Consider the following 20,208-nt stretch of genomic DNA (forward strand, 5'->3'; position numbering starts at 1 on the left):
TGTGCATAAAAAAGCCCCAAAACATGCTGTTTATGGTGACATGCGCTGGGAACCATGTGAGGTGCGGCATAAGGGTGACATGTTGCGACTGTGGAACAGATTAATCAACACGCCAGATTACAGACTGACTAAGAACATCTTTCTCTGGGATCTCTCGAATAACTATCATTGGACTAGGGAGTCTTCAAAATATTTGACAAAGCAGGTCTCCAATATATATACAGAAATAAATTATGATGCGGTGTCAGTCAAATTAAAACAATAGTATTTGGAAGTTGGTCTAAAGAAGTCTTATATAAACCAAAGTTAAGGACATATTGTTTGATTAAAGAGATTTACCACACAGAGCTTTATGTCACCCTGAACCTAACTCGAGCACAGAGGTCTGTCCTCGCCCAGCTGAGGTCCGTCTCCTGCCTCCGGAAACGGGTCGTTTTCACTCTACTCCAGAGAATAACAGAAAGTGCTCCCTCTGTGACCTGGGTGAAGTCGAAAATGAAATGCATTTTTTGTTTTACTGTCCCCTGTATCACAATCTCTGATGTCACCTTTTCAGCAAAATGTCTGCAGATTGTCCTGATTTGTTTTCCATGTCTGATGAACGCAGACTTCAGTATCTATTCACACATGAAGTATTTAGTTTGTGTTTTAGGCTTTCCAACAGCGTAGTAGGACGCTTTGTTTGATGTTTTTTTCTCATACTTTATTAGACATTGTTTGATATATTTTAAGGTGTAACTGTTCTTTAGTTCTCATTCGGCCTTTGCTTTTGTTTGTTTTGTCTGTAGTGTCTTGTAAGCTCATGTGGGCTGGGCACATTTTTGTGCATGTCACGATGAAATAAACCAAATAACTAACTAACTGTATTCCTGTTAACCTATAACCCATCATTTCCATGTTTCCATGTAGCTGCTTTTGGAGTTTATTAAATGTAAAAATAGTATCCTCTATGAAACAAAGTGCTACATGAATAAAGTGATAATAATAATAATAATGATGATGATTTTAAATATATATACATTAATCGAAGTAGTAGTAGTGGTAGTGGAAATAGTGGCTAAAACGCCCCACCCCAAAAAACAAAAAAAACAAACAAAAAATAGGAAGAGTCATTACATTTTGTTTAAACTGAGAAACTGACTTGTGTTTTTATTTCCTGATAATATTTATAACCGAATCATTAACATATCTTTTTGTCACAGAAATCATTCATATCTCAGCTCTAATCATTTCCTGGAAGACTGTTAAAATCAGTATATTACACCTGTCAGTGGAATTTCTGTTTGGTCAGAACAATAATTTAATTTAACAATAATTAAGGTAAGAAAATATGTAAAAAGAAAAAGCCCTTGTTAACATGTTCTAGACTGTATCTGAAGCATATTATTATAATATATTAATAATCATAAACTGTTAATTAAACGGCTGTTACACATTTTGTTACACAATTACTTACTTGTTATTCTTACAAATAAAGTACAGATAGTGAAACAAACGTTGTCTAAAGCTTTTTCCTTTTACAGTGTGCACATATATTTACATGCCTGTTTGCAGTTCTTGTATCTTCATCATAGTTCCTACATACAAGAAAAAAAGTGAAGTCACAATATTTACCTTTGGAAGCAGTAAGACCTCGTCTGAATGAGTTCTCCTCACCAATGTCTGATGTTTTGTCCACTGCATCCAAACAGTGTACAGTAAATATGCTGAGTGATAACATCTGGAAAGCTGATGATAATCTACACCTGCTCTTCTGAAGAAGAGAGAAAATAGCATCTAGGCACGAATATGTAAAGTACACCTGTACAATAATCTATCAGCAAAAATAACATAAGCTTATGTAACATATCTGTCCAGTGAATTTTACCATTTTTATGTTGAACCAAATCTTCCCATCCCTTTTATTCATTAATAATGGCAGTTCTTAGGTAAGGTATAATCATTCAATGATTCTATAAAAACAGTCAAGATTATTTTTCTTTTAATTACATTAAACACAGTTTTAAACACATTATACACATTGTTACATTTCCCAAGCTTCTCAGACTCAGACATTGGAAAAAGGGTTAGATCTGGCAGTGTCTTTTTCATCTACTAATTTCCAAGCAGTCTTGTCCTTCATGTTTCTACTCACACCGAATGCTACAGTGGTTAATTTCCCGAGACGTACTAACTGCTGTTGTGTGTCCATTGTTTCACATTCCAATTTGTTAAGCAAACAAGCACTTTGCATGGAATGTGAGGAGGACTTTTTTCATACAGCAAACAGAAATAATGGGGGAAGTAATAATGGAAATTTACAAAGCACGCCACAGAACAAGTTCTCCTGCGGCATTCACACATTAGGTCACTCAGACGTTGTGGATTCAGACATTTGCGTTCTCACATTCAGCCCCCCTGAGAAATGCTGGGATTGATTGATGTTGACTGTTGTACATACTGTAGACATTCATAGTACCCAGATAGATAATCCTCCTGAATGTATTGATCCCCTGACCCCCAAGGCCACCAGCAGGTTAAATCTAGTAAAATAAATCTCTCATTGACGTAATGGCATCAAAATTGGACCAGAAAAGTTTTTTAGAGTGCTCAGAAAAACTGGAAAAATCTAGAACATCTAGAATCCCATTATTGTCAATCTGTCTTGTTGTTCCTCCGCAATAGTCACATTCCCACTTCCTAAGGTCCCCTGCGATTCTCCACCTCTCCACCAGATGACCTCGGACTTTCTTTCCTTTCTTCATCTTCACACCTGCTCCCTTCTAATAAGCCAGTCACTGTCCTGACCATCCCCATCCAACTACTCATCTGTCTCCACTTCACTCATCAGTCTCACCCATATAGCCTGGACTCTTCTCATTCTTTAGTTGCCAGTTTATCCTCATTACTCTGCCTATATGGCTATATTGTTTTGTAGTTTGCTCAAATCCTGGACCTGCCTGGCTACTTAACTGCCTGTTTCGTGTTACAAGTTCGCCTGCCTGCCAATATACAGCTCCTATACCTGCCTGTAAGCCGTCAAATTCACTATAAAATGCTCCTTTGACCGTCTCTAACGGGTCCTTCCTTCCTACCTGCACTTTCAACAATTACACTGATTGATAAAAGTATAAATTGCTTGAAGTTCAAGAGCAGCTACTAAATGGAGCTTGCGCCATGATTTTCTTTGCCAAAATGAATTACTAGTATTAAACTTGTAGATGTGAAATTACGGTCGATGTTACAATCGCACACCCTTCACATCAAATACCTACAAAGACTCCCTTTTTTAAACAAGCGGCTGAAAGAGATTACTCTTGTACAATTTAGAATTGTGGTACTCTATTTTATGTTTAATTCTCCACAAGACAAAATGAAGTTCATCCGTCAGTTGCTCCAGTTGATAAAAAAAACAAGTCCACTATTCCATCATTTTGCTTTTAATAAAATCTGAGGTGTATGTTGTTTGGAGAGGTAATATGGCATGTATTGTCTTATCATGGGGGCAGCATGATGCAGTTAGTTCATTTCAACAAGTTGACTGCAACATTGGATCTGAGCCTCCGGGATTCTCACACAGAGGTTGTGAGTTTTGGATTTCCTCGCAAGTGCCGTTTGTTGGTATCGTATGTGACGGCTGCTGAACTTTAACTAGAAACATGTCCCACTTCTCTGGTACGAGCCCTTTGTTGAAGAGCAGCGACGCCAAATAGGAGACTAGCAATATTGTGGCAAAAGATACCAGCATACAGATGGTCCTGATGGGGGCATACTGAACGTAAACACCATCTTCAAGGGTGCATCCTGGGAAATGGATGACCGGCGGTAGCCCTATCAAGGGCTCTCCACACAAAATTCTTACAAAGAAACTCAGTAGGAAGCCCACAGTGGCACCGTAACCATTGGAGATGTTGAAGAAGAGCACGCAGACCAGCTGCGGGAACATCATAATGTAGGCGATTTCTCCACCCAGGACCCAGAAAGCCATTACGCCTGTGTGCAGGAAGGTGAGCGACGTACCAGCCAGGCCGAAGAAAACCACAGCGATGCGAATCACCCACCGGATCTCATTCTCTGAAGCCTACAATTTAAGAAAATAGAGAAAGAAAATAAGGGTTAAATAGCATTCCAAACCTGATATTATGCTCCCTTTGTTGTGCTTGTTTTAATCATACGTTGCATTTTCAACATCACATTAAAGCATTTGATGTGCTTGAGCAACTGGACACACTAGGGGGCACTATACACACTGCATACACAGCATTAGACTGGCTAACGCAGCACCTTGTCAGATCTCATTGCTTTGCAACAGTTGAGGCCTTATTTAACCTTTTAGGCCAATAATCCTACATTGTTTCATAGAGACCATCAATGCCCACTGTTATGACGGACTGGCTACCTGTATCTGAGGGTCTAAGGTGCAATTCTTAACAAATCTGTTTCTACCTCTCAATATCCAAGTTTCAATTTAGTAAACCCTTTCTTATTTATCCATTGAGACAGAATGATCACCGTCCTTTTCTGTCCGTAAGTTAGTAAGTGTCTGTTTTAAAAACGCCTGTAGCGCATATTAGATAATCCCCCAGTCTGCAAATCCAATTCCAATTGACCCTTCGCCAAACCCCTCTCTCGAACGTCCACTGTCCAATCCTACGTTAGCCACCATAACTAAGCACGGAAGGCCTGTCAAGCTTTCAGAACAAGTCCAACAGCAGATATCCTCAAAGTTTAGAGGGAGGTGTCATATTTTCCGCTATATCAAAGCCAAAAACTCGAGAGGAGAGGTGTCGGACATGGATTAAAAATTGTGGACAGTCGCGATCCTGTCTGGCCTTTGCTATACCATCGCCGATGATATCAGCCCTCCTTGGTTTGTGCCATTGATGTGGCAAACTTGTACAGGATATTGTTGTGCCTTTAGGAGATCCAGTGTATGGATCAAGCCAACGATATGTGCGCAATATCCTGACGCACTTCAAACAACATAAAAAAGTGGACAAAATTTAGTTTAGCTAGCAATGGTTAAGTTATAGGGAGTCATAATGAAACATTAGCTCAAAATAAAACATTGACTTACCCTGCTGTGCAAGAACATTGTTGTTCCTATATGACTACCCTAAACATGAATTGTCGTGGGGGGCCTGACGCTTGCATTTTTATGTCCTCTTCATTCTCAACACTCCGCTGGCAAATTATATTCTGGATGTAGCTTTCAAAAACGTATTGTTGTCCTTTCTGTCTACTTCTCTCTGATATTTGGGAACTATTTTTTCACAAATTTGCTAATATTTCCCTTGGAACATCTCTCACCGATAGTTGAAAACGCCATAATATTTACATGCTGGTGCGAAAGGATTAGCGAAGGGTCAATTCAATGTGCTTGTTTATTTTACAGCCCCTTCCGTCTTTATAGGGGCCGTCAGTTATGATAAACTATGTTTGACCACATTTTGGAAAAGCATCATTTTTGGTCGTTTTTCACAGTATTTCTCTTCTTCGTTGCAAATAGAATTGACAATGTGTTACATTCATGCTCCTTGTTTCTAGGAATTGAAACTGATCAAACATTTCCATCAGCTCAAATTGAACATGGATTAGCAACCTTTAACCCTCTTTTCCATATCTTTACCTTGGTCCTTAAGATCTTCCTGTAGATATTTGAGGAAAAGATGGAGGCCGCAGACAGCAGGGCAGAGTCGGTTGACGACATCACAGCGGCAGCTACAGCTCCGATGCCCACAACGGAGATGTAGGGTGGCGTTAGGTGTTGCAGGGAGAGGGGTAGAATCAGACCTGTCTGACCTCGCTCAAACGGGGTTGGAGAACCATACGAGGTCAGGTTCCAGTCTGAGAAATTAAAAACATACAGGATAAATCAGGCAAACTAATATTTTTGGTGTGTCACTGGTCAAATCAAAACATAGAGTGCAGGAGTAGCTAATGTCACACACTAAAGCTACCTAAAACAAGCTAAATGCACTTGTTCTCCTGTAATCATATATTTACATTAAGACTGTTCAGGATTAAAAGCACATCAAGTTTTAATTTAATCATGAAAGTTTTTTAAAACTTCTGCTTTACCTGTCGATGCAGCCACAGCCCCAATGAGCACAGGAGGAATCCCAAACGTGGGGATGAGAAACGCTGCAGCGTAGCATCGCAACTTGGCTGTGGCTGAAGAAGAAGCTGATAATGTCCTCTGGTGGAAATCCTGGAAACCGAGGTCTCCTACGCTCTGAGAGAGAAAAGTCATCACATTGAAAGAGATTCATGACGGTGACACAAAAGTAATGGTGTAGTGGTAGCAGTGGTATTAAAGATGAGGGATCGCAGCAGCATTTAAACGGATCAAAGTGACATTTGCAGATACATTAACATGCTCTTGTATACGCTGCAGCAAGCTATCCTGCAAACCAATGTTGCACTTTCCCTTTGAAAATTTGCTTGGTTGCTTGACTACTACTAAGATTTTGCAAAGCCTGGTATATTGCAGGGTCACTATTTAAAGCCTACAACTAGATGCACAACTGACCTTGTGTGTGCACACTGTGCAGACAAAAACATGGAATTAAACATGCAATTTGGTTAACCTAGGTTCTACTTCTGTGCTCTCGGTGCTTTCAGTCATTTTGTGAGTCATACACTTCTGCAAGTTATGTTCCAATGTATTTGTCTTGATTAGAAATGCTTTTCACTACCTTACCAGCAGTAAAAAGATATCGATCCACCTCCACGCTCTGTCGGCAGTCAAAGTGCCAACCCAGGGAGCCTGGAAGGTGTGGTTGAAAGATGTGGTGGTGATGTCAACAGAGGTTGGGCTCCTTAGGAGGAAAGGGACGCACAGCCACTGAAGAGATGGAGATACAACATAAATACATACAACGTGAGAGCTTGTCTTAACTGCACAGCTCTTCTTATGATGCAGCTGGGCATGCTACCATTTATGAAATGCAAGAAGTGTAATCATCACATGAAGTACTACTAATTGTTCTATATTCTACCTTTTGCTTTAGCTCTGAACACATCGTACAGCTGACGCTGATGGGATGTTTTGCCGGTAATGAAATTTGGCAAGCTGACAGGCAGGTTCAGGTCATTTTCAAGTAGCAGAAGCTCGTAAGCAAAACCACCAAGCAAGAGAGCATCAGTGAAACTAGGACAAGCTGACAGGGTGGGATGGATAAGGAGTGGTATAAGGTGATTGTGGCAGTGCAGAAGAAGGTTATTGCAGGAGAAAAAAGGTGTGGCTGAAGTCAGTGAGATGGCTGAGACAGAGCAGCAATCGTTTGGTTTGGGGAGGTGGCTGGAGGAGGGGACATAGAGGCAGAATGCAACAGTTTCAGGTCCTCAAATCCATATGAACATTTCCTTTAATAGCACCCCTACCAATGGCCGGTAACATGACCTCATACCAACACATCTGTATCGGTTCAACCCGAGGAACACTTGGTTAGTGTTATGAAGTGAGTGCTGTTTGGTTAGACGTAAGCACCAAAACTGCTTGTTCAAGTTTAGGAAAATGATTGTGGTTTAGCAATACATTTCAGTATGCTTGTTACATTGATTCAATTGCGTACACTGGTTATATAACATAGATGAGCTTACTTTCAGACCACCTGCTGCTGTGGACCTGCTCGACTGCAACAACTACTAACATCAGCCTTCCCCATAGTATCATTATTGTTGCTGCTAATGCTAATAGTAGACCTGTTGACTTCAACTGTTACAATTACGATTACTACAGCCTTTATCATTACTCTGCTTCTCTCGCTAATTTATTTTTTGTTAATCTTCACCCTAGTCTACCACTATTATTGGCATTGTAACCATAAGTATGTGTCTGTTGTTGTTCATGTAACAAGAACATATGTTGTTGTTGCTCTCTTTGCCTGTCTCTATCCTGCATCTCCTTCTATCCCATTTTCGGCCCATCCAGTCGAGGCAGATGTCTGTTCAACATGAGTCTGGATCTGCTCGAGGTTTCTGCCTGTTAAAAGGAAGTTTTTCTGCCAATGTGCCGAATATTGCTGAGTGCTGCTCATGGTGATTCATGTTGGGCCTCTCTTTAAATAACATAACAAAGAGCCGGTCTAGACCTGCTCTTTTTGTGTCTTGAGATAACTCTGGTTATGATTTGGCGCTATACAAATAAAATTTGATTGATTGATTGGTTGATTTCAAGACTTAAACAAAAACAATGTTGAGTTTTAGCTTCACACAGAAGTCAAACCCCAGTTTACTGGGTGAAAGTCCTATTTTTGATTTACCCTTGAGCCCTGCTCTCACCCAAACAGACCAGAGCCTGGCACATAACAATAACATAGGTATGGGTCGTAATAAGATGTTGCAAAGGTGACTTATATGGTTGTGTCGAACAATATGTTTTGTTATGAATATGGGTCATAGCTATGAATCCAAACCAACTCAGATGTGGTGGAGGAAATTACCGAGGTGACGAAAATGAGAGTGAGCTGTATGATGTCTGTGTAGGCCACCGAGTAGAGACCTCCCAGCAGGGTATATGTGATGGCCACAGCAGCAGAGATCCAGATGCACACAGCGTAGGACAAATCCAGGATCACACTCATAGTTACTCCTGTGAAAAACACATGCTGTTGACATGCACAGTTTAAATACACATATAGTATAACACAGAAGGAGACGCATTCAAGCAAAGTAATAACAAATCACCGATCAGGATCATTTGTTGAGTTAGAAAAATTGTTACCCAAGCTTATCAGTGTTGATGTCACCCAAATAATCTCTGACATCAGTGGTGCCACAGACAGGAGTCCAGTCAGTCCGTTTCCATACTTGATCTGGAAAGGGTCCATCATGGTCACGTACTTCTTGTCTCTCATCGGCTCAGCAAAGAAAAGACCGCCTAGAGAGGAAATGTAGCAGATTTTCAGTTCTCTTGATCAATCTGTTCTTTCAGACCGACAAGTAAAAGCTCCTGTTTGTCAACAATTTTGGGGGTTTGAAAAGGTCACTTTTCCTTTAGATGATGGATTTCCTGTTAAAATTGGATTTTAAGGCAGGATAGAACAAAATGAGGCTTTTTTTTTTTTAAAGCAAAGGCATATTTGTTAAGAGAAATTAATTTGAAATGTGGGCTGTTGAGTTGTATTTCATTATATCCTGTTATGGCTTCACTTGGTAAGAGTTTTGTGTATTTGCACTCATACAGTCTGGTGTAATGTACCTCTGTTTTTCACAAACCTCACGAGGATATTTTGAACAGGAAATTGATGCAGCCTTATTTAAAGTGCTAATCTTGAAGATTTCAGTTTTGTTCTCTTTCGCGGGACCTATGGCGATAAATGACCATTCTGGGATAATATTCCCAGAATATGTTGTATGTGTGAAGTCCACGTTTGGCTCCGGCTCTAACTCTTGATTTTCCTCGCTAACGGTCGCTTACCGAGAGGAAGAGAGGGGAGAAATGTTGAATAAGCATTTGATCCTTTATTAGACATATTCAGTAGATATGTTCTAAGGCTGGATGTTAAAGTGATAATCTTAAAAATTTCAGTTTCATTCTCTTTGTTGGCACTTTATGGCAAAAATGGTAATTGCGGGAGGACACTTCCCAGATATCCAGATGTCTACGCTTGGTTATATTTGTAACTCTTGATTTTCCTCGCTGGCGGTCGCTTTCCTTTTCAGACTGTTTGCCTTCATCTGAGCGTCGAATTTGTTTCTTTTTCTTTGGATTTTCACTTATTTTTGAAGTTGTATCTGTAGTCATCCATCTTTTCTTTGTTTGTTCAGCCATAGTAGATTACTGTTTACTCGCAACACTTGCAGAGAGCGGAAAAGCAGCCGCTTAGCTCCGCCTACCCTCTCTGGCAGACCAACCAGTGCTGGCTGATGGAAAACGCGTCACTGACCGGGCACCGCTCGTGATTTTTTCAGCGAAAGTCGCACCAGACACCCAGTCTGTCCTACTGCAAATGCAAAGGCTTTCATCAGAGGGCCATAGGCTCAATCACCATTGTGTTACCTCATTCGGCGATAGAGACTTAACAGACATTTATTTAAATGAAAAAGTTTAAGATTATTTACTTTAACCATGTAGCCACAGTTTAGCACTTTTAATTCATCACAAATGATCCAAAGTACAAAATGCAGCACAGAAAAATAGAAGAAAAGAAAGGAGGTGTCCACTTCATGCATCATTAATTGTCTTTAATGTTGTCATGTTGAAAAGCTTATGGGAAACCTGTGAGAGTAACAACTAAAACTGAAGCATTTGAAGCAGTTTGGAAGTTAAATTTAGAGCACACCGACTAAGGTTGCTGTTGGATCTTAGTTCAGCATTCCACACATCCATTCCTCAACTTTCTCAGCGAGACCCAACACAGCATGCATTAGGAACATCTCCTCAACAGCTACAACACTCCCCAAGGATGTACACTCGACCCACTGCTTTTCACACTAATGACCCAAGACTGCTCTGCTGGATATTACTCCAATCAAGTGAGTAGATGAGAGAATAGTAATTGTATTCATCAGCCACAATGATAAGATGCAAAACAGATGTGAGGTAGAGCTTCTTGCATTCTGGTGTCTACATAACAATTATTCTTTCAATGTTGTTAAGGCCTACACTGCTCACCACCTGCTTATCTTCAACAGATCCAGCATGGAAGAAACGAGAAGCCTCAAGTTCCTCCGTGAACACATTGCTAATGACCTCATCTAGTAAGGAAACTTCTCCTCTCTAACCAAGAAAACAGCATCTTTACTTCCATCAACTGTCTAAAGAGAGCCAGCTGCCCCTTAACCATCTTATCTAACTTCCACTGTGAAGTCAGCAGAGTCCATCATTGGGATCTCTCTTTAAGCCATGACATTTTCACTAAACGCAGCACAAACAGGGCCTCTAAGATCACAAACGACAAAAAAACTTGAGGCGGCCTTTTGTGTTTTTCTCAATTTTCGCAGCCCTCATAGGTCTCTCTTCTCCTACTCTTGGAAAGGAAAGGAAGTTTAGAGGGGAGCGGTCCTGCACACTGATCCCCACACTGATCAGATTTGTGTGGATTTGTGTAGAGCGATAAGGAGAATGTGACGTTCTTCAACATGACCAACTTCTGCAGCAAGTTGCCATGTTGTGTTCCTGCGAGTTCACTCAAATTCAACCAATTGCTTTAACTTTTCTTCTTTCATATCTAAAATACTGATCACCTGTGGTCTGCAATGTTGTATAAATATCAGAGGCATCTTTTACTGTTATATTAAAATGTTTGGAATGCTGATGTACTGTTTTGCTGTGAAGCTGTGAGCTGATCCATTATAACAAGGCTCTGGTGTTATCGTCTCTCTTTCATGAGCTTCCTAACAATAATAGTAAATCCAATATGTCCTAATGTGATTATCCATGTTTACATTATAAAAACTGTTAGCCGTTCACTTAGCCACTTCCTGATGCCTTGTGTTGAGTCTACTGACCAGAGATTTTGTTCCTTATTTTCAACCAACCAGAAGCTCTGTTACTGATGTTTGTGTTTGTCGCTGTATTAGACAGTAATATAGCAACTCCCCTGTCTCTTGTCAATTGTTTTATATTGCCGCAGCAGACAAAAACACGAGTAGAGCAGCGTAAATGTAGTAAATAACGCGTAGATTCCCCTGTAAATTCTCCAGCATTTAATATGCTTTAGTCTCCGTCAGTTTTTACACATTTTTTTGGCAGCTTGACACGGAAATCAACCGGAAGTGATGTCAGTCTTTCATGCCTCTTTGCATATTACACCTTGTTGGACAGTGAGTACCTTTGGCAGACCCAATGTTGCTCAACCCAAGCAATGGGATTAGTACTGCAGGCAAATCTTTCCTATAATCATTCTTAATATAGTGTTATGCCAAAGTCTTGCATAATGTTAAAGAGACCCATGGACCTCTGTGTGAACACAAACATACTGAATGGACTACTTGTATTGCTGCTGTTGAACTATTTGAACATTCCACTTGTCTACATGACATGTTTTCCTTGGTCTATACCATTGTACTGTTGCCTTGGGCATTCACATAACTTGACCAAATATTTGCTACACTTACAACATTCTTTTTGTTTTGGGGCCAGAAGAAAAACATGTATGAACTAAACTGCTCTACAGGTGGATGGCATTTCAGTCTCTCCCATCTCCCAAAGTATAGCTGTGGAAAGACTTAAAATGTCAATTGAAAGGTAACTCTGTGAGGAGTTCAGGTGTCAGTTTGGGTGTGAGCCCTGAAAGCAGTTGAAGAAGGTGTCAGTTAAGTCTTACCAAGAATGAAGGCCAACGTTGCTGCTAACGGCATGACAGCCCAAATCAGTCCCAACTTTGGATCGTACACTGTCTCAGCTGTTCCGATGATGAAGGTCCCGCCAACCCAGGTAGCTGCACAGTGCCAACATACAAATCATGCAGAGTTAATTTGTCCCTTTTCAAGCTTATTACAAAATATCTGCCACAGGTGAGTTGATAAAATGTTTCAACCCAAGAGACAATTAGTGAGGTATTTTAACTGGGTGTGATCTCAGCTACAGTTTGTTCCATCAGTCTTCTTCAGATGGTGAGGCATTCACATGACCAATATTTAAAGTTACAGGAAGATTTTTCCAAGGACAGAAAAACTATTCAAACTTTTTTATTTAAAATATTCTTCGTTTTAAGCTGAAGTCAGTAGAATTTGCTTTCCCTATAAGACTTCAGAAATACAGACCACTGAGTATGACCTGAAGTTACTCATTACACACAAATGTATAGTTACTTTATAAGGGTGTAATTACACATTAAATAACAAATTGAATATGCAGAGACATTTATTTTTCTGTGCAGGTCACATGGCTCTGTTATGCCCTGACTTCAGTTGATCCTTGTGGCCCAGTGTAGTTTAGTTTTATGAAATTTTAACACATAGTGAAAGAGCTAATTAGCTTATTGTAATGTAAATAAAGTAAGAACCAGAATTATGCATTAAGAGCATGTTTTTGTTAAGATATTTCAATATTTTAAAGCTCCAGTGAGGAGTTTTTCACTGATTATGAAACAGAGTGAAATTAATTCTGATTAATCTAGGTGACCTACAAAAGCAAACCAGACCATCAGCGACAAAATTGATTATTTCTATATAGTTATTTTTAATGCCTGAAACTGCTGGCGGGGGGTCGGTGTCAGACGAAGCGATTAACTGCACGCTGCCTTTGTCAGTGCAAAAATTAAAGTGAGTTCATACGACTGTTAAAGAAAGCAGGATGAGATTTTTTGTTAAAAAACACCACTTAAGCACGTACAGGACAGAATCATCAAAGAGATAAGAGGTACGGCTTTGTCCACAGGGGGCGCCAAAATCAACACAAACCAAAAGTTCCTCACAGCAGCTTTAAAGCTCTCTAAAAACATTTTTATTATACTATTTTGATATGGTTGACATGAGTGAGTAAGGAGTTTTATTGCCCTTTCTGACCTCTAATGGGATTATTTAGACGCATTAATCAACTCTTTCCAGTAATTTTTACTGCCAGCATTCTATGACATAATATACCCAAAATACATATTTAAACACAACATATTAACAAATGTACGCACACATATTAACAAACGCACAAACCTCCTCCATGTTGATGACATAAAAGAGTGACCATCCTGTGAACATGCAATTAAAATGCAGTTTGATAGCTGCAGGCTGCAGCCGCTGCAGTGCTGCATGTAATGCATGACTCACCGGTTGTGGTGAAGATGCCGACTACCAAGCTAATCTTTCTGTCTCCCAGAAGAGCCATGTCAGCATGGTTTGCCTGCGTCCTGTTTTCATCACGTTTAGATTTAATGGAAGCCCAAATACCGATCCCCAGCACCAGCAGGTAGAATATGATGGTGGCTACAAGTCCCGGGACATTGAGAGCCATGATGCTGACTGTCCTGGGAAAGTGCTGAGCATGCAGTGCAGAGAGCAGCCAGGCTGCAGCATGTCTACAGCAAACCCTGAATAACTGGCTTGCTGCCTTCCTGTGTGGTAATTGAAAGCGGGGTGTGGCTGTGAGGGAATCGTTCTCATTGTTACCCCACAAAATGTATTCGTATGTATGTGTTTTGTTGCCTTGACACCCATAAAAATGGTTACATTTAACACTTTTAAAATACGTGCTTGTTAAAGTGCAAGTTTTAAAAACAGTACATTTTAAGATGTGGTAGCCGCAAAAATGTAATTTATTTTGTTGAAATAGCTAATTCATAAATAAGCTGTGTATATTCTTTTTTTTCCACACTAAACACTTTGAGGTTGAAAAGCAGAACATGATATTTGTCCTTTTATCTCCTATTTGTTTGATTTTCTTTCGCAAATAAGATTCAAGGTAGATATTGTCATCCCAATATCACGGCATATTCTGTGCGGCTTTATTTAGGTAATCCTGCCTGGTATGCATTTAAGTAACAGCCGGAAAAAATTGGAAGAAACTTAATTCAAATAACAAGCTGACACTTGTTTTGAAGGCATTTACCTTGGGGCTTTTGTTTACAACCTTCCCCCACCCCCCACCCCCCGGCCATAAAGCCGGCCCTGACCCCCCCCCTGGGGCTCTGTTACTGCCTCGAGCTGGTTGTGGACCAACAGTCCAACGTTCAGTTTGCTTCAAAAGCTTTGACCTAAATGTTTTATTTTCGAGTTTCTTTCTCCTGTCACAGTCTATACGATGGTGTTACATTGCTGTGGACTTGATATTTTGTATTTTAGTATTTAAACATTCTTTTTTTTTAAGGCTTTTTGTATTTCTTATATAGGACAGCTGAAGAGAGACAGAAAATCAGAAAGCCTTTATTGTCATTGTATAGGAATACAGCCCTATCAACTGAACTAAACCAATGCCTCAGGGGTGTAGATATTCTACTTTATTTGTATTTGCCACTGCAACACTGTGCTTTTAACTATTGACTCCACTTGTTGGTTTCCTCTCTGCATTGAGCAGGATTGCTTGCTGCTGGAGCACAAACCTTTCTGTTCTTCTTTTTCTCCTTTTTTTCCCAGATAAAAGTGTTTCTACAACAAAAACTTGAAAACCAATTCTCAGAATTGGCAGTTGGACTGCAAAGTCCACCCACTACTTAGGCACATAAAATGGCTCTAAGTGACCTAATGTAGTAGTGTAACAATCAAGTTCAGGTTTGTGCAACTATCTTAGAATTCCTTTGCCTAGAGTCAAAATTCTGTCATCATTTTAGTCACCCAATTTTCTGTTATTTTTAGCTGACCGCCGGGGTCAGCCCTACACATGGGTCTGTATGTGACTGAGTGAGTGAGTGAGTGAGTGAGTGACGGTACTTTCAGAGCCATAGAGAGAGAGAGAGTTGCGACATCGCAATGGCGGATCACGGAGCATATTGGACCTCCACTGACGCGACACTACGCGGCTCTGGATACTTTGTTCAGGGAGTAGGCAGCGCTGCTCGTCTGCTGCTCCTCCGCTGTCCTCACCTACGTCTGCAATGCGCATATCGAGGGGGTAGTGTCGGGTCTTTGTTTTAAAGGTTTGGTCTGAACAGAAAAGGATCCCATTCACATTAAAAACAGGACAAATACAAATTTACAAATAAAGTAAAAAAATAATTACAACAACAATAGCCTGGAAAACACTTGAAAATAAAAGCCTTGTGTACAAACGAGAGGAGTTTGTACACAATGCTGGATCGGGCTTTTACTTTGAAAAAGCAAACCGCAAGTGTTGACCTACTTTACTCTCCCTGCCTGTGACTTTTACGACAGGAAGAGATGTTAATATTGCTGTGAGAGATCAATAGGACTCATCACAGTTCATTTTCACCGTGTATGCGGAGAACCACATGTAGCTCGCGGTAAAAATAGGCGGGCCTCCTATTCTCTAAATTTTCGGCGCATGTCACGCCAGCACTGTGAGGACTCTCATCTGTTTTCATGCATTTAAAATGAAAATGAATACGTCCCGCAGCCGTCACGCACACGCCACACTTCCAGTGTTGCTCACAAAAGTGCACATTGACCTGATGCGGTCAGCCCCTTACTAGGTTTTGACGTAGTCTTGTTGGTCTTGTATTCGCCTGTAAAAGACAGTTTTAGTCAAATGAGTAATCAAATAAGCTTCGAATGAAGTCATGTGAAATGTATCTTCACTGAAGGTCATTAGCTTCTGAGATGGATGTACATATTTCAAAAGAGCATAGTGATGAAATTATTTAAAGAAAATTAACGGTTTTACTTCATCTCGATTAAATACGAAACATCATTTGACCACGATCATTAGAGCTATTCTGCAAGATTATCTGTCTACATCTCTAGAATGACACATTTAATTTAACTGAACCACTGACAAAGAAAACAAACACACCCAAAATTAACAATCCGGGCTGTCTGACAGTTCTTAAGATACATGTGGCTACCTTGTTTGACTTCCTGCTTATGTTTCAGTTAGTCTCCCTGCTCCTCCTTTTCCAGCCACACTTATAAATCCCCTAAGGCCTTGTACTTTCTTCTGTCTTCATTTCTCCACCTTTCCACCAGATTCCCTCAGTTTTTCCCTCCATTCCCATCTTCACAACTCTTATTTGACAAACCTACTTTTGCCTATTCTTTCAGGACAACTCATTCCACCACCAGCCACCCCTTTAAACACAACATATACCAACCTACAACCATTGTTCCTGGTGAGATTGTTCAGTAACATTCTCATGTGTCTTTTTTACACATAAAGCCTCTATAACCTGTGAACCTGTTTTTCCTGAGACCTGTATCTGCACCTGGTCTTGTCAGTCTTGATTCCTGCCTGCTACTTGTTGGATGTTTTTTGCCTGCTTGTGCTGCCTTCTGATTTTGACTCTTGCCTGCGTCACACTGCTGTCCGATCCAACATCTAGCTCAACCATCGTCATCTGCATTTGGGTCTAAATGTTGTAGGTAAAACGCTCGTCTGCTGCCTTTCTTTTCAAGGTTTTTAATGTTTCTCACTTTAAAAGAACCTGTTGTTTTTTTTTGCACTTCTGGAATCTCATTTCCATTGCTTTTTATCTTAGAATGAACCAACCCATACTTGTATACTTTTATTTTACTCATTGGTTTTTTGCGCACTAATTACTTATTTTCTCTTTTTTATGAAGTGCTAATCTCGAATTTCAATTTCGTTCTCTTTGTCGGTATCCGTGGCGAGAAACGGTAGTTGCGGGAGCCTGATGCCTCCACAGCTCTGTGCTATCAGTGATATAAATGAACTACACAGCATATGGACATATGACAGCATGTGGAGATTACTAACAAAACATTTGTATCAGAAAAATGGTTAACAAGAAACAGACGTCCACACTTGGTCAGTGTAGTGTGATAGTCCACTGTTGGTAAGGTAGGTCAGTGTGTGTGTGTGTGTGTGTGTGTGTGTGTGTATGTGTGAGTTCTCAGTCCTTTGTTTAAAAGCTTTTGTCTGTTTTTGCTTCCTGCTGTTAATTCTGCTATCTTATCGGATGATCTCTGAGAGCTGTTAAAGCCTGAAGCCCGGGCTAAAGAGAATCTGCATGTCCATTGAGAACCAAAGTCAATCTTTGTTTGTTGAAGGAGTTTTTTAAGAGGTTTACACCAAAACCCCTGTGGTGATCACAGCTCCATTCTGTGGCAATGAAAGGTTCCTTAAGTGGCTTTCCCACTGGTCAAAAAACCTGTTAATGCCCGCTAACACTTGGCTTTTTGTTTAATGGGAAAGGCTATTGGCATTCAGACCCGGGTCAAATGACTCTGCAGTAGACCCGGGTAATTATCACCTCTGCTCCGATCGGCATTGATGGGAACTAGGGCTCTCAAAGTTAATGCAATAATAACGCACAATCCCTCTAACGCCACTGTTTATTTTGACGAGCGATTAACGCATGCACGTTCTATTATTATGACCCTCCGCCCGCCTCGTAGTTTGTGAAATCGGGAAGCGGTGCAGCGGTAATGTTGCAAAGAAACAAACGACTGTGAGCAGAAATGCATAAAGAAAAGTGTTTTTTGAAATGACAAGTTCAGCCTCAAAGCCCTGCCAGATGGTTCTCTGGACAAGACAAAAGTTATTTGTATTTACTGTCGATGTGAACGGAGTTACCACCGCCTTAAATACCGTCTGTTGTTGCTTGTTGGGCTTCAGTTTGCCATGTTATGCTTTCAGCATATTTTTTGAGCATGCAGAACCTTTGAAGTTATTCTGTAGAATATTCTGGACGGTGTTTGTCATTGTTTTGGAATGTTGCAATAATAATAAACATACATTTGCATAAAGGAAGCATATTTGTCCATTCCCATGTTGATAAGAGGATTCAAAACTTTTAAGGTACATTTACAACAGGTAAAAAATGTGCGATTTAACTATGGTTAAATTAAGTTAACTAGAATTAGTTAACTATGGACAACCATGCGATTAATCCTGATTAAATATTTTAATCGATTGACAGTCCCAATGGGAACATGAAACCTGTGTCGACACACTAATCTCCGCCCCCTTTCTGGCGCCTCTCACCTCTCACTGCTATTTAAAATTATTATTAATTATCATAATGCTCATCATCATGGTATACAATATTCTATTCTATTCTATTATATACAGTATATGGTAAATGGTAAATGGACTGTACTTATATAGCGCTTTTCTAGTCTTTGCGACCACTCAAAGCTGCTTTTACACTACGTGTCACATTCACCCATTCACACACACATTCATACAATGATGGCAGAGGGTGCTACGTAAAGTGTCCAACTGTCAATCACTTATCACATTCATACCCGTTGGCTATGCCACTGGGAGCAATTTGGGGTTCAGTGTCTAGCCTGAGGGTGCTGGGGATTGAACCGCCGACCTTCCAATTGAAAGATGACCGACTCTGCCACTGACGTATTATATTATATTGTATTGTGGTATAATATCATATTATATTGTGCTGTATCATGTAATGCTATATTATATTTTTAGTTTGTTGCTTATGTTATTAGACTATGTCATTATACTATATATAATGTTCATGATAATTATTATACTATTCTAGTAATACAATAACATTATACCTAATTATTCATTCATGCAGTTTATTTATTTATTTTTGTGCCACAAATGCAACACCCCCACCTGTCCAGGATCCTCGGCACAAACTGAACCTGTCATACAAACATCCACCCACACACACGCACACACACACACACACACATACACCACACACCATACCTGAACCTAATTTCTACTCCCGGACTGTGATGATGTCAACACTTACACTGTCGTAACTTTTCTATGCTATTGTTTTTTATTTATACATTTATTTGTTTTGTATTTGTCTCTTTTTTCTTTTCAGTGTCACTATCTTGTTTTTCATGTTAATTCACCAACAAAAAAGAAAACATTTCTATTTAAATGTAATATTATTTCCAATTTTAACAATGGATTTCTTTAAAAAGAGGAAATTCTTCAGTGATTCATATTTTTGAATTTTGAATGTCTAAACAATGCTTTTGGGGCGGCTGTGACTCAGTGGTAGAGTCGGCCGTTTTTCAATCGGAAGGTCGGCGGTTCGATCCCCAGCTCCCTCAGGCTACATGTTGAAGTGTCCTTGGGCAAGACACTGAACCCCAAATTGCTCCCGGTGGCATAGCCAACGGGTATGAATGTGATATCTGATTGACAGTTGGGCACTTTACGTAGCAGCCTCTGCCATCAGTGTGTGAATGTGTGTGTGAATGGGTGAATGTGATATGTAGTGTAAAAGCAGCTTTGAGTGGTCGCAAAGACTAGAAAAGCACTATATAAGTACAGTCCATTTACCACTTACTTTAGTAATTTACACATGTCCAACATGTCACTGGAAAAAACAAAGAACAGCGAAGACAGAACAAATCATAATTCTGCACTTTATTGTCAGTTATTGTATCCAATGAGTCAAACAATCAGACAAAAACTAATGTACTGTAAATAATACAAATATGAGTATCACAAAATAAAGATTTGTCTCTTTCCTTAAAAGCAACACTTTTCATAATTGGGAAAATACAACAAAAGGATGAAACGTGTTACAGATAAACTACAAATAAAAAATAATAATTTCAATCCAGCGGTACATTTTATAGTCAGGTGTCTTTCCAGGTTATGTTGGAATAAAGAAATTCACATTTCAGTCCGTTGTTCGTCTTCTTCAGTCATGTTTATAACATACATGCCGCAGGATGGTACAGGGGCAGCAGGGTACAGGCAGAGTTTTAGAG

General features: G+C 39.9%; 1 protein-coding gene across 1 annotated transcript; it reads right to left on the minus strand.

Annotated features, from left to right (window-relative positions):
• Positions 1-3,371: 3,371 nt before the first annotated feature.
• On the minus strand, positions 3,372-13,879 carry LOC138588675 (high-affinity choline transporter 1-like). The gene is made up of 8 exons (XM_069658908.1): positions 13,696-13,879; positions 12,255-12,368; positions 8,708-8,863; positions 8,427-8,575; positions 6,683-6,826; positions 6,061-6,214; positions 5,609-5,826; positions 3,372-4,060 (listed from the first exon to the last, which is right to left on the minus strand). Exons 1-8 carry the CDS (start codon positions 13,877-13,879, stop codon positions 3,509-3,511), a joined length of 1,671 nt encoding a protein of 556 aa, XP_069515009.1. The 3' UTR covers positions 3,372-3,508.
• Positions 13,880-20,208: the final 6,329 nt, after the last annotated feature.

This window comes from Semicossyphus pulcher, unplaced genomic scaffold (assembly GCF_022749685.1).
Source record: "Semicossyphus pulcher isolate SPU_LCO1_2020_fin unplaced genomic scaffold, fSemPul1.0.p SCAF_12, whole genome shotgun sequence".
In the NCBI taxonomy this organism is placed as follows: Eukaryota; Metazoa; Chordata; class Actinopteri; order Labriformes; family Labridae; genus Semicossyphus; species Semicossyphus pulcher.

Coding starts and splice junctions, on each gene's coding strand:
- LOC138588675 (XM_069658908.1), bottom strand. CDS start 13,879: ATGGCTCTCAATGTCCCGGGACTTGTAGCCACCATCATATTCTACCTG. Junction 6,215..6,682: donor TCGATATCTTTTTACTGCTG/GTAAGGTAGTGA, acceptor TTTCTCTCTCAG/AGCGTAGGAGACCTCGGTTT. Junction 4,061..5,608: donor GGAAGATCTTAAGGACCAAG/GTAAAGATATGG, acceptor CTTAAATTGTAG/GCTTCAGAGAATGAGATCCG.